The 15,577-nt window shown below is 41.4% G+C and overlaps 1 protein-coding gene across 20 annotated transcripts in view; it reads left to right on the top strand.

Moving 5' to 3' along the window:
- Window positions 1-15,577, top strand: part of TENM2 (teneurin transmembrane protein 2) — a 668,147-nt gene that overhangs the window by 475,656 nt on the left and 176,914 nt on the right. For all 20 annotated transcript variants that reach the window (XM_063349520.1, XM_063349519.1, XM_063349517.1 and 17 more), the window contains one exon: window positions 8,744-8,978. In XM_063349520.1, the coding sequence (XP_063205590.1) occupies window positions 8,744-8,978 (235 nt within the window). The remainder of the gene's footprint in view (window positions 1-8,743; window positions 8,979-15,577) is intronic.

Genomic DNA, 15,577 nt, shown 5'->3' with positions numbered 1-15,577 from the left:
CCCCTTGACACTGGAAACAAGAAGCTTTGCCGAAAGACATTACAGTTCCCTGCGTTCTGTTTGTTCTGGTAATGTGGGACCACTTCAGTGTTGGGTGTCTGCCAGTACGATTACCCAGTCTCTTCAGGTTGTGAATGCGACTGCCTTCCCCATGCTGGAGAGGTAGGGACAGTGCATATTTGAAGTGGCAGCCCGAAGCTTAGCGTTGCGTTGTAATGGTGGTATCAGAGGCAGGCTGCGTAAACTGGGCAGAGGATGTCAGATAAGCGAGCAGCACGGTCCCAGGAGATGAGTAGTGGCGGTGTTTTCTTTTTCACTGATTGTAAGTGATTAGACAGATGTATTTTACAGAAAAATAAAAAAAAAAGAAAAAAGGCCCACAGCCTTGTTCTGGGAGCCTCCTCGAGCTCACGTAATAGAGAGCTGCACTGAGTTTTGAGGTCTTGATGAGGATTAAGTTTCTGCAAGACGCTATTTAGATAAGACAACACTTGGTCTTCTCTGGCTAGTCCAAGTTTTTGGGGGGCTGCTTCATTTCTGCTGTGCTAGAGCGTGTTTTTCTAGTTTGCAGTACATTTCTTCCTGGCAAATGCAGCAGCAGTTGGGTATTTGAGGTACTACTGAAAGGACGCTGGGCAGCACAGCCTCAGTGGGGGCCTCATCACGAGGACAGTAGTTTGCCAGGCACCCGCCCGGCACCCAGGCGGTGGGTGATGGGGACTGGAATCAGCCCCTGAAAGCCGGTCGCATCAGACGACGCATTTTGAGACGTTCTAGCCCAGCTGCGGCACCCAGTGACAAAGACCCTTCATTTTCATAGCTGAAATTCTCTTGTATTGATTTTTCTGTTTTATTATGTGTGACTGTGGGGGTATAGTCCTTGGTTAGTTTGGGGTTTTTTTTCCCTTCACACACTAAAAACTCCAATTAAAAACTTTTATAAGAACTGCTGGCTTAATGTTGCCTTATTTGCTGCCGAGTGATAAACTGCGTGAGGGGCTTTCATACCCCACCTTATCATATCCTGTGTTTTTACTCATTCACCCAGGATTTCATCTCCTGAATAGCAGAACCTGTTTGTGGTAGCTGAAGTTAACCTCTCTGGTACCTTGAAAAGTCAGGGAATTTTGTCAGGACTTCTTATTCAAATGGTTTGTGCCTGCCTTTTTTATCACGTGCCAACCAAAAAAAAGGATTCAAGGCAGTTTCTGCTGCCTATGGAAGAAATGCCAGTCGGGTGGTGTATTGCAGCGTGGGGTACCCTGGAGGCAGACAAATATTTGTTTCTTTCTTGTACTTAGTTGTATCTTGCCTGCTTTTAAAAAGAGAAATTACCTGCTGAAAAGTCTGATTCAGTGCAGCGTATGCATTGCACGATATTTGCTTCTCTTCACTACAGCATTACGCAACACTCCTTACTTTTTCCATATAGTCTACACCAATTATTTTTACCTTTCCTACGTGTTGTGAAACAGATGGTCCAGGTAGTAAATACCTGGCTTCCTAGGAGCAGCGAAATTGAATTGTCCCGGGAAGCTCCTCCAGGAGCCTTGTATTTACTGGTGTATGTCAGTAAGTCTTCATGTTAACAATTCTTACGTATCGGTGTTTATTTCCACCATTTGATTATCAGGTGGTTCAGCCTAAAGGAAAACCTGGATTTAATTATTATTTTCCTGCTTTCTTTGAGCTGAAGGAGTAATATTGTAGATACTTCTGAAAAGAAACGCTCTAACCCTGAAAACCCATGTAACAGCATTGTAGTAAGATGGAACATATTTTATTTTCTTTTAAATAAGAAAACTAGTGTATTTTTGTTGATACTGCTGTTGAACTGAAAAACCTCTAGACTGGTGTGCAGGACGCGTTATGGTGAATCTTCCCAAGGCAGGAGTATAAGATGGAATAAGAAAAAAACTCAGCGGTTGTCAGAAGTTAGTGCTGCTGGGAAGTGATGATAACTCTGCCTGAGAAACAGAGAAATTACTTGATGCTGAAAGCCATGTTCAATATATTTAGTTTCATTAACAGTTCAGCTGCCAAACCTCGCAGTGGTGAAACTTGATATTACTGGCTCTTAGAACAACAGAAGGGCTCAAAATCGCGTCTCTGCTGATAGACCTTTCCTTCTTAAAGGATCTGCAGTACCTGGAAGGCTGATTTATTAAAAAGCTCACCTAGGCATTGCCGAGATCTCGGTCTCCTATTAGGTCTTCTCTCTGACACAGTTACTTTCTGTAATTTATTTCGAGAGACTCTTTCTTATATAATTTTTTTGTGAGGTTAGGTATAACAAATAAAAAAAGATTATTTTGGACAATGTCTAATACGTTCTGTGATGTTTCTGAAATAATCAAGGCAATGTATTGCATTAAAGCACCTGTGACTAGCATTTCTTTTGGCCCCTCGGAAAACAGCTTTGTGTGGAGCTGAGTGGGTTATGTCAAATCCAAAGTACTGCTGCCGTAGCTTCGGGGACGGCTTCCTATTGCACCTGACTCCAGACTCACACTGAATTGGAAATTACAGGACAATTGTTCTTATGTCACTACGAAAATTTTCAGGCTCCCCCTTGCACCATCCAGGGAGATAGCGGTTTTGAAGCTGTACTCCGATCAGGAAAATGTCCCCAGGCTTTATGTGCTGGCCTTAATATTTCTGTTCTGAAATTTCTGTACGTTGTTCAGAAAAATGTATGTCTTCACTTTCTCTTTGGTGTGATTCTCGCTGTATCAGGTTGTGTCAGCTTTGGAGAGGGTTTGTGTAAGTCTCTAGATAGGGTTCAACTCTTTCACGTTCTGCAGAAACAGGAATATAGAGCAACATTTAGCATTCTGCACTAAAATGTTCCATGATGGTGATGACGATGGCAATGATCAACTTTATTACTTAGAAATATATGTCTACGCTGTTCTTTTTAGTTCTTCTTACATCAGTGCCTTCTTCAGACAGAAGTCATATATCTAAGCTAAAGAAGATAAATACTCCCTCAGTCTCTCTGAAATACGTTTTATATTTATTTCATTATCGGAAAACCAAATGAATCAGTTGATTGGAAAAGATGTGGAATGCGTGGATTGCTTTTTAATTGGAAAGAATACTCTTTTCTTTAACCTCTCTGTGGCTTATTTTTATGATATGTAAAAGTGGAAATAGTGTACCTATCTTTATATATATAATATATACATATATACACACACACATATACCTATATACGAGTATCACAGGACACTGAGTCCGCGGGAAGCGTTATTATTAAAGCAATGTGTTTTGCCATTGACTAGCCATTATTTTATGCAGCCAGCGCCCCTCGTGCAGTGTGACGGTGAATGTTTAAGCGATGTATTTCAGCAAATAATTATTAGTACATGGTATCTCAGATAATATGATTTTGTAGGGCAGTGGTTTTTAACCTTTTTGTAGGTGACCCTCACTTGAGAAGACTGGTTATAGGACCGTGATCCCTCAGGTTAGACTCCTGGTGGAGGGTCTTTGCCGTCGCTTGTGTGAGTATGCACACCGCTTTTCCACAACCAAGCGATTCAGCCGGGATCGCTCAAGGGCTGGCTCAGTCCGAGTGGCTTATAGACACTAAGACAAAATCCTAGACTTTATCGATTAAGCCACCTGTCCCCTTTCCTCTGATTATCTGGATGTTGTGGGTAAGCGATGGGGTATTTTTTGTTTGGTTTTGTTGTTTCTTTTTTTGCCACAGCAACATTTAATTTTCTATTCTAATATTGTGCTGAGGAGATGGCTGCAGCGCACTGGCAGAGACTGATAAGTGACTTACAATTTTATACCACACGTTTGCTGAATTTTCAGTTTGATATGTACAGTCTGGGATGACAGCCAGTCATTCAACCTATTCTTGCCTCAAACACTGTAAAAACATGCGGACAAAAGAAGGAACACCTGGCAAATGTTTTGGGTTTACAACAACAAGAGAGAGAGTTAATGATATCCATGGTTATGAGCGAGATAACTTGCTTCTCTACAGCGTATGTTGAAAACATTTTCAGAACGCTTAGATTCCATTTAACTGTAGCCTTGCACAAAATAACGTGGAGAATTAAAGCAAATGAACAGAAGAACTGAAGCAGACATAGCATAGAACAGAGCCGGCATTGCTGGGAAGGACCCTGGTTCCACCCCACCGCGCTCGAATCCCAGGGTGAAAGCTGGCCGTGGAGGCGGCGGCTCCTTGCGATGCTGTATTATGTTCCTGGGTGTTTCAGTGCTTCCTTTTCTTCCTGACTCTGAGTAATGTGATCTGCCTTTGAAGATGAATTTAGCTTGGAAGGTGGCCCCGTGGTTCTGTGAAAAACCTGTTCCTCATTGTGATAGCCGATGATGTGGTTTCCTTGACAAATCAGTGCGGTAGGGTTATTTGAATAAAGAACTAGGAATACTGAAGACTGGGTTTCTAATGCTGCCTAACAAAGATTTTCTGTGGGTTTACTTAATTTTTTTCTTTTAACGCATCAGCTTCGTTATCTTTTTGTGTTCAGTACTTGTTCAGATGTATAAGGAAATAGCTGCATCATTGTTTATTTCAGAAAAATAATATATATTTTTTTTCTTTCAGTTCTTTTGTGAAAAGGATTGATGTTTTGTTTATATGTATCTTTAGCATTTAATCATGGCACGGAGGCTAATTCAGCACAACCGAGATACAATCTACGTTACTTTTTTGAGGTAGTATTGACAAAGAACTGAGATGCAGGGAAGCGATTGCTTTGCTTAGATGAGGGATGCTGCTGATTCTGCTTGGAATTTAATCTGCAAGGTGGGAGATTAACTTGTTCTCCTCAGATCGTTGCATTGCATGGATTTAGTGCAGGCGTTAAGTGAGCGGACCACAGGCTGTAAAGAACTCTGAAAAATAACTTGACCACGTTAAAGCAGATCTCAAGTTTCACTTCGAATTCTAGGCAATGTCTGAACTGCAGAAATAGGTGAGAGAAGCGGCGGTTGAAGTGTGTGCCCTGGAGCATGCAGCCATCCCTGTCGTACCTGCAGCGCTGTGACACCCCGGGGCTTTTCCCCATCCCTGGGGCCGTGCTGTGCGCTGCGCAGCTCTCCCTCCCGCTGGTGCAGGCAAAAGAAGGCAGACCACAGTGACTGGATTAGGCTCAGGGTTGGGTTTTTTGTTTGGTTATTTTTTTAAGGAGACAAGTGGTATTTTGCACCGTTCTTTAGCTGAATTTTACCTCTGCAGTAGCCTGATCTGTTTAATTATTTTGCTGAATTAAAGAATGAACAGAGCAAAACATGATTGGTTTTGGTTTTTTTTTTTTTTAGCATTTTGGTTCTGATTAAACCCAAATGAGTCAACTGGATAGCTTATGATTACTTCACAGATACGTAGATCAGGCCTTGTATTCTCAGATTACTTAATTAGAACACAATTTATCCTCACTCAGCTTCTAATTTGCACCTTTGAAATGAACATTGCTGATATTCTTGACTGCAGTAAGATCTCTTGAAGAATCGCATGTTGATTATATGGTCATTGGGCCCTGAATTTTCAAAAGTGCTCAGCACAATCAGTGTGTACTAAATTTCATTAGAATTATCTATGTTTCTCTATTTGGGAATTTAAATCAGAAATCTAAAAAAAAAAAAAAAAAAGCCAAAATAGGGAGGGGTAGCAGTGTTTCAGATTTCCCAGTTCTCTGATTCTCATTGTGGTGTTAAGAGGCTTCTCCTTAAATCCTAAACGTTTGAGATTGTATAGTGTATTCTGGTGAAACCCCTAATTCATGTAATAAATGAAAAAAGGCATCATTTCCCCAAACCAATACTGGCAACTGCCACGTCAAAAATAAAATCTCTTTCCTGATGTAAAAAGCCAGATGTACTCCATCAAGATGCTTATTGTGTTTAAGCTTCCAAATAATAAAGCAATCGGCAGGAGGCTGCGGAGCATGTCGTATCGTCAGGTACGATGTGCCAGTCCCTTCAGCTGCTGATCTTTTATTATGGGACAGGTGATTTACTTTTCTGAACTTCTGAGCTCAGCAGATTTGTAGGTACTGCTGTTGAAGTTTTAATTTAGGCAAAGATGCTCATAAAGAAGTGCTCAGATGTTCAGATGCGAATCCAATTTTATATCCCTGGCAAGTTCAATAGCGTTCAGCTTCTGCTTTTGATTCATTTAAACAGATTTATGAAGAAGCAGCATATTAAGCTTTTATCTCTCTCATATATACTTATGAGTGTGTGTGCATGCTCCCTAGTTAGTACTTTATATATATATATATATATATAAAAAAGCTTTTATACGTTTTAATATAAACTATATAATATCTATATAGCATTGATATTGGTATTTGTTTTATTAGTCTCTATTAAATGCTACGTTCATCTTATGCCAGGTTTCTGAGGTTTTGCAGCAGCAATATATGTTCAGTTACTTCTGCACAGATTATTTTGTGCAGTACATTTTATTTACTGTGTGGGAACTGAGTCTTGAGGCAGATTAAATTAATTGGTGGCAACTTGAATTTGGCTCTTGCTTCCTTGAAATTCTGTTCATTCTTATTGATGTGCAGTTAGCTCATTTTTAAGAACATCCTCTGTGATTTTGAGGTTGCAAGATTCAGAGTCTTTGTATAGCTGGCACTACTGTGTCTCCCGGAGCAAAACTTTATTGTTTATGTGGGTATGACTTTTCCATATTTATCCTCCAAAATGAAAAGCTGCCTCCAAAGTCAGCTGAGAAAATACGAAGCACGTGAATCTTCTGAAGTAATTTTTAACAAAAGGGCACGCGTTTGTGTCTTATCACTCATAAATATCCACTTATTGAAATCCAAACATGGGTTGTTTAAAGCCAGAACGCAGACTAGGAGAATAATTCCATTTAAGCTTCCATGCATGTGGATATTGTCCAAACACATTTTCTTCCTGCTGTGTCTTACTCCACATGCTGCTGGGGAATGGAGCCAGGACCTGGTGTAGATTAGGCATTTATGGGATAGGAGGTCCAAATGGGGGTTTGCTGGGCTAAACAGAGAGTTTGCTGGGCTAAACAGAGAGTTTGCTGGGCTAAACAGTCTCTTTCAAGCTCAGGTAAGGCATAGCTGAGGCAAGGATAGTGAGGAGAGCAGAACATATGATGACCCTAAAATTTAGGATGTGTTATGAAAGGTGTCTCTGTATTTAAAGAAGTTGACGCTACCATAGGGGGGAGCATTTGGGCAACAGAAATTAAAAAAAAAGATAAACTTCTGTGCAGATTTAAAGCAGCATGTGAGGGATGAAGAATTTATTATCGTTCCCTTCTTAAAGTCTCTTATCCCGGGACAGCTTCTACTTGCCTTGTGCAAGTCCCCAGAAACCTGCCTGTCCCTTCTTCATGGGCCTAAAAGATCCCCCTGAGTGTGAAGGGTGTTTTGAGAAGAACTTTAGCATCCCGAAGCCTGAAGTGATGCACCGGGTTCAGTTCCTGGCCGTGTGGCCTGATTCTCCATTGGGATTAGCCCCCCTTGAAGATTTTGTTGGGGCTTTGGGCGGGTTTGTTGTTTTTCTTTAAATATTGAGCTTAATTAACTTACAGTGCTTCTATATTTCATTGTTTCATATAAAAATAGATCAGTCTAGCTGCAAATGTTTTTCCCTTCTGATGTTTTCTTTTATTGTTTGATTCATTAAGTACAGAATGTGCTTCAGTTTCTAAAAACAAACATACATCATTATAATTACAGTTTCCTAATATTACTTATTCTGATTATTGTTCACTGGAAAACTACAACTTGGTATAATGACTAAAGCACGCAGTTCATAATACACTTAACGGTGTTTGTTTTCTTTAATCTCTTTCGCTATTTTTATTAAAAGTAAATTATTGCAACATACAGAATTGCACTTAAACTTATTTACCATTCTGCATTATGTTTAGAAAAGCAACTATGCTAGAATGACACCTGCTTATTCTATTTACTTCTCATGAGCTTTTTATTTTAATCTAATTGATTAGAAAAATTGATTTTCATTATCAATGCAAACATGTCAGTACTCAAAGAATGAGAAAAGTGTATATCCTTCGTTATCTCTCAAAAACATCATCTGCCAATTTTCAATGAAAGAGGCTGACAGAGTAACATGATTTTCAGATCTTGCTGTGTGTTTGTGGCATTGCAAAATAGAAAAATACAGGCCAAATCCTGATCACGTGGAAGAACATGAAAGATATCATCATTGCATTGTTGCTCTCTTTTCATATTTGGAGTTTAATCTTCTTTCACTGGCACAAATACTCTTCTTTTGAAGCTGATTGGTAAAATAACAGTGAGTGAGAGCAGAATGAGATCTCTGATTACATTTTATAGAAGCCTAAAGACCATATTCACAAAAGCCGTTTTTAATCCATTAAGATTCATCCCCTAAAGTCCCTGATAGAAACAGGGAGGAAAATGCTCAATCTAGACTGCTGTCCTGGCTCCTCCACAGAGGAGTCCTTCTCCGGGAGAATCCATAAAGAAGTATTTTAAAATCTAAATATAGCCTTTGTGAACATCTCAACTGTGCAGCCTCGAAACACTGTTTTGTATCTCTGATCTCTAATGATCACTGGTGATTTAACCATGTTCTGATGCCTATAGGTCCAAGTGGCCCACAGGCTTGGTTTCCTGTTTCTGAGATTTGGCTTGTTTTCCAGGCAGTGGTCCCTTGGAAATGCCAAGGAGAATAGTATCGTCAACACGCATTGGTGATTTATTTTTCTTTTCTATTTTAGGCCCTTCAAATCATCACAGCCAGTCAACGCTGAGGCCGCCTCTCCCTCCTCCTCACAACCATTCACTGTCCCACCACCATTCCTCTGCCAACTCCCTCAACAGGAACTCCCTCACAAATCGCCGGAACCAGATTCATGCGCCCGCTCCGGCGCCCAACGACCTGGCCACCACCCCCGAGTCCGTGCAGCTCCAGGACAGCTGGGTCCTCAACAGCAACGTCCCTCTCGAGACCAGGTGGGTGGCACGGACGGACACCCCAGGGGATGCCGCTGCAGGGCGCTCCGAAGCGCACAGAGGAAACGGTTTGGCTCGTTAGGAGATGAGGTTTTGTTCACTTCGTGTCAGTGAGGGGTTTGGCTGACACAGCGTTGGGAGTTAGTGACATTAGAATATCTGCAAGCCTCTGATGTGCTTTGCGTTGGAAGGTAGACAGATGGGCATCTCTCTGTTCACATGTCCCATTTAAAGCCTTTTATTCATTTGGACCATCCCTGCGTACCCAGCTCGTGGTATTAGTACAGCATTTTATACTCACAGGCTCAGGAACAACTTATAAGTCATATTAACTGTGCTGCTGAAAAATTGTACAGTTTGCCTTTCCCGAAGTAACAAATAGAGGCTCATTTGAAATTACGCATTTTGAGAGACCTTGAGAAACAATCCCTGATTCAAGACTGACAGTACTATAATTTTAATTTATATTTCATCCAGCATGCAAGCTCATTTAAATCTCTTCTGTACGTCTTAACAGCTTGATGCCCGTGGGGCAAACAGTTGCATATAAATGAAAAGGTGCAGCACTTAGGGCTGCCGGATAAATAAATAAATAAACGCCTGACATGCCGCCGTTCTAAATATTCTGGTTTGTTGTCATTTGGGGTATGGAATGTCAAACATATTTAACTTGCGCTTTAAATAGCGGAGCTGGCAGAGCTCATCTCCCAGAATTTAAAATTAGCCGTTGTGCTGAAAGAAGTGGTTGGGATAGCAGGGTGTCCTGCCTTGCCCAGACAGCCGCGCACACAGCGTACAGGTAGAGGAGCTGGACTGCGTCTAGCAGTGGCCAGTGCCGTGGTTCCAGTTGCCTGGTTGCCACAGCTTCGGAGATGTTTGAATTGCAGCCTTCTGGGAATTGAATGCCGCCCTGCTGGGTTCCTCCCAGAGCAGCGAGGTTTGTTGCAGTCACACCACGGCGCAGCCCCTCCCAGGCTGCGATTCAAGATTGCCTTCTGCTCTGGAGCCCTGCGAGGAGTTGGTATGGCTGGATTGAAGCTTACAGCACCCAGGCTGTTGATATTCAGCGGTTAATCAGAGGTTGTGGCACTGTGGGGAGCAAAGGAGACTGAGAAGAGCAGGGAGTCTTTGCCCCAGCGCCGCTCTGGAGCGCTCACAGGGGGCTTCAGTCGCATGGCCCCATTTGGTTAAAATGCTAACATGGGTGCCATGAAGAAGTGGAGGGGCTGAAGAGCAAATGCAAGTTATCTGAAGCCTGAAATGTCTAAAAAAAGAAAGGAAAGGGATTCTCACTTACTGAAGTTTTGGAGCTAACTTTGGCAAAAAAAAAAAAAAAAAAAAAGAGTGAAGCTTGGCTCTTAACTCTGCTGCTTCTGTGAGAGCGTGGTACTATTTAGAACTTAATTTTGGCATCCTGAATTTGGCATTTATTGCTAGTACTACAAGATAGAAGTGTCGGTCCCATTCAGCCCAGGCCAGTCATTGCTGTGTGGTTCATTGCCCAGGATTATAGAATAGTTTTAATTCTAGTGTAGAATGACCCCCTACTGTTCCTTGTCCGTCTGTTTTCACGGGAAGTTGTTCATGGGTACAACTCTACCTGAAACGTGTCATTTCTGGTGGCTTAAGATTGTCCCAATTTACCAAACACTTTATATAGAGGGAATTCCTCGGGCTATTCATAACACTGGCATCCCTGAGAAACAGGCGTGGGCATTTGCCTGGCTGTTTTTCTTCTAACGTCTGATTTTGTGCCTATTCCCTGTCAGTGGAGACTATCAATTTCATTGCTAACTTTGGTTCTTCTCCTTTTCTTTTTTTTTTAATCATAAAACCTCTGGGAATATGCACGTATTCGTGTTGATGACAAAAGGTTACTTTGTGAGTACGGTTATTTTTGGAGGTCGCAAGATAGCCGGCAGTTAATGGGAGCTTTTCCATAGATGTTTGTCACAGGCAAGCATTAAGATATTAGAAAACATCCTGACAGGATTGCTGTGTTCTAAGGCTATTCCAGAGTTGCTTCAGGATCGATTTTTCTTCTTTTCCAATATTGCACACCTGACAGGACTTGATGACAAGTTTCATCGCAAGAATATTAACTCAGAAGATGATGATTTTGATTCCTTTTCTGGTTTGCAGCGAATTTTGCTGCAATTGATGCCTGCAGAATCATTGGAGACTTTCAGAATTAGCCTGTAATTCTTTCATCTCAAAGCCGGTATTTCATCTCCATGCATACCAGTAGCCACGGAAAAAAGGGCAGCTTTTTGGTAACTTTTGTTCAGCTTTTACTTTATAGCTTTGGCTTGTTGTGAAACAGTGATCCTTCTTAGACTGCCTCTCCACAGTGCGCTACTCTCTAATTTTTTTTCTTGTTGTCAGTTTATTAATCTCAGTAGCGGAGTGCTCAGGAGGCAAAGCCAGCCCTGACAGCACCTGCTTTATCATGAAAGAGTTTCACAACTTTTAGTTTTCACCTTTCGGTTACCTTCAGTAGATTCTGCTCTCAACTGAAAAAGATGTGCAAGCGGTCACATTACGGATTATGAAACAAGAAGTGGCACCTGAGCTGTCTGAAGGGAATGCTTCATGTCAGCACTACAAAACTCAGATCACAATTTAGATTCCAGACGTCTCCTTATCTACCAGTACGGAGCGCTGAAATCATTGAATAATACAACGTGTGTCTGCATGTTGTTGTTTTTTGGTTTTTTTTTTTCTGGTAAGAATGTTTTTCCCTTCCCTTCTTCCCTTTGCTGTCTTAGGCAGTTTGGGCTGAATTCAGACTGTTTGGAGAGAGTACATTTCCCAAATATATCCTTTCTCCACCTCTTGTTTCAATATTGATGGGGGAGGGGGTTAATGACACTTGTTTTGTTTACTTTGTGATGTAAAGTAGGCTTTTACTGCTTGCACATGTTTTCACATACCCTCTTCAGGCAATTACACCCCATGTCTGCATGAACACTTTGTGGTTCTGTATTTTTTCAGAATTGTGCTTAGCTGTATTGTAGTAGCTTGTTGCTTTTAGTGGAGTTACAAGATTGCAAAGTGCTTATGCAGAGTGGTTAATTATGCTTTTTTAGAATCATAGGATGGTTTGGGTTGGAAGGGACCTCATAGACCATCTAGTTCCAGGCCCCTGCCCTGGGCAGGGACACCTCCCACTACACCAGGTTGCTCAGAGCCCCATCAAACCTGGCCTTGAACCCCTCAAGTGTGAACCTGGCCTTGAACCCTGGCCTTGAACCTCAATCAAGTGTGCTTGATATCAGTGTGCTTGTTTCTGGTTCAAGGCAAACAAATATGGACTATATCTTCCCTAGTCTGCTGCTGCTTTATGGCTGCAACAGGGCCCCAGGCTGGCTATGTAATTGTTCTGTTTTCTTTGAAATAAGGGTCCGTAATGGAAAGGTTGAAATATCATTAACTAAGGATGCAGTAATGCATTGCCGTAGCGTTTTTATGGTGCTGTTTTTATGGTTCGTTTCTGCAGTACTTAGCTGCTTTACCTTTAGGCTCGGAGCTGCTGTTTAATGCTCTTTAACTTTTATTGTCCTCTTGCAGTCTATTTGAAACCTTCTCCTCCTCCTCCTTTCCAAAGTGCTGGTTTCTACGTTTTCCAGTTAAGAGGTGTTCCTTTATTGCTTCTTTAATCATTGCTTTCGAAGGGGATGAATGATGAAAATACTACCTTTGAACGTCCCGGTGTGGGTCTCATTACTTCCAGACAGCTAGAAAGGCAGCGCTCTGCTTTAAAGCTTGAAATGTTTTGAGGGCACAGGGAGAAAAGTATGACTTTGCGAGGAAGGTTGGCATCCCTCTTTGCACCGTGAGAGTCCTCTCTGGTACGGGAACCTCACACAGGGCCACCTGCAGGCACCGGCCAAGAACGGGGTGACTCATAAGTGAGGATAACAGAAGGGCTTTCATGGATGGATGATTGACTGAGATTGCCTAATGTACTAATGCCTGTTCCGGTACTTTATATTGATATTAATTTAGCTGGTACCAATATAATTAATAATACTTAATCCAGGAGGAAAAAGAAGGCAAAAATAAATAGGAATTAGTCTTATTCTTTAGCCCCATAATTAGTCTCATAGTTTGAAATATTTTCAGTTCAAATCTTTCAGTTGTAAAGATAATTTTGTATGTATGTCTGTAATTTTTTTGAGCTTGCTCACAAGGATCCGTTGCTAGGCTTCAAGGAAGGCTGTAACATGCTAATGTCTCTCCTGTATTTCAGGAGGAAGGATGATGGTTTCTTTAGCAGTGGTCCAAATCAGGGGTCATTTAAGCAAAGTTCAGCACAAAGACTGAGCAATCTGAAAATTAGCCTTGATAGAACCCCCGTGTTGCTTTTCAAAATATTTGCCTGCTCCTGGGGTTGAAGCTATGTTTCTTACTCTGCCCGTCCGATTCCAACACAGGCAGTCGGGTGAGCCTGAGGAGAGCGAGCTAGGGCAGAAATGGGAGATCAGTGGATGGAATAGCACCATGAGCTGTATCCCAGTCGGCACCAGTTCAGTGCATGAACTCAAAATCGTGGGGCATCACAGCGGGGAAACATCTGCACTCAGCATTTTCGTAGCTTCAGGCTTCCAGGCAGTGAAAGAATGAATGCCGTACAGAGTGGCTATGCACAGCCTCCGGCAAAAAGCCAAGAACAGAGTACATGAAGAGTGGGATTTAGTGCTGAGGGGGTTTTTAATTATTTTTTTTTTAAAGAAATAACAGTTTTATGTTTTTACTTTAATGTTAAAATAGTGGTTTTAAACTGAAAGAGAGTAGATTTAGATTAGATCTCAGGAAGAAATTTTTCACTCTGAGGGTGGTGAGCCCCTGGCCCAGGTTGCCCAGAGAAGCCGTGGCTGCCCCATCCCTGGAGGGGTTCAAGGCCAGGTTGGACGGGGCTTGGAGCAACCTGGTCTGGTGGGAGGTGTCCCTGCCCAGGGCAGGGGGTGGCACTGGCTGGGCTTTAAGGTCCCTTCCCACCCAGACCATTCTATGATACTATAAATACCTGAAATACTGCTACTGTGGCATTCGGATATTGTGCCGTGTTAGGGTGTCAACATCAGCTGCAGAACTTCTGAACTGAATACGTAAACCTGAAGTTTCTGGATGTGCAGAAGTTCCAAGTTACAGCCACTCTCCACAATTGTCTGCCTATTTTCAATGATGTCTCAATATTTTGATATCTTTATACATGATGCAAAATGTTCTGGAACAGAATAGTGAAACAAAATTTCTTTTCCTTTTGTTAATGCAAATTTCTAGGATATATTTGGCATAACAAACAACTACTTGGAACAGTGAAATAACTCCTCACTCTCGTTTTGCTTTATCTTGTGTGGCTCTCTCTTACCACTGACAAACTACACGGCTACAGGCACATATGCCACAGTGTTTAGTCCTCTGAGTTTGAGGGCTGGGGCAAGAACTGACTCCTTCATTCTGTTGTTCCTGCATGTGAAGGTTAAATGGCATCTGCATAGATAGATTCTGGACCTATCTAAAAGTAACGCATTTCAAAGAGTCGAGTAAAGCACAGTCAAAAGCATCCCCAAGGACTTCGCACATTTGGGCCGTGTACTTGGAGGAATTCCAAAAACAATGTAGAAAGGTCACTTTTAGCAGGATACTGTAGTATTGTTTTCATAACAAATGTAGACTCGTGATAGGAGAGAAAAAAGCTGAAGGAAAACACTACAAAAGCAGGATCTCAACCAAAATGCTGGTTGAGAGAATCAATCTAGATGTACTCCCACTCACAAAAGCTCAAAGAAGTTTTTACAGATTGCAGATAATTGCGTGTTTTCATGATCTTGTTGATTTGCATTTTTAAGTTTAGTGTTGTGCAGAGGGAACAGGCAGCGTGAGTGTCTGCGCAGGAAGAGGCAGGTACACTGAGGGTGTTACTTTTAATCTCAAATGATGTCATTTAGGTTTCTATTTTTTAAGTTTACGTGTAGACTGATAACAGAATTATTTTAGACATTTGAGTTTATTATTCTGTTCTATTATTTATAGACTTGAAATATCACTGCTGTTAATACTTTCTCTTTTTTTCTTGTTACGTGAGTAGTTGAATCAAGAGGTAGTGAAGAGCTTACATGCACGCCTTTTAAAATAGAAGTGTTTTGAAATTATGTTCATTAACTGATGTAGAAAGCTAAAAATGAACGGACCTATTGAAATGCAAAATACTGTTGTCATTATCATCATTACCGGAATAACAAATGTAGGCATTAGTGGATTTCATCACTTTGGCTGCGCTATGCAACGTACTAAGACATTTCATAAGACAAGTTTTTCCACATAAGAAGGGAAAGGTCCTATAGTTAGAGCTGATTCAGAGCTGCCTAAATCTTCCTCTATCTGCATTATTGATCCTGCTGCCATTTAATGTAAGTACATATGCAAAGTAATTGATTTTTTGTGTTTATGTCTGTAGCTATTCCTGTTACTCTTTACTAGGCGTTAACTAGCAGTTTCACTGCTGCCTTCTTGGGGAATAAACAATAGTGGAAGAAAGATATACATACATTTCAAGGGCAAAGCAACTATTTACTGGCCTGACTCGCAGAGAA

Source organism: Chroicocephalus ridibundus, chromosome 11 (genome assembly GCF_963924245.1).
Source record: "Chroicocephalus ridibundus chromosome 11, bChrRid1.1, whole genome shotgun sequence".
Lineage (NCBI taxonomy): Eukaryota > Metazoa > Chordata > Aves > Charadriiformes > Laridae > Chroicocephalus > Chroicocephalus ridibundus.
This window is presented reverse-complemented; position numbering and strand designations above follow the sequence as displayed.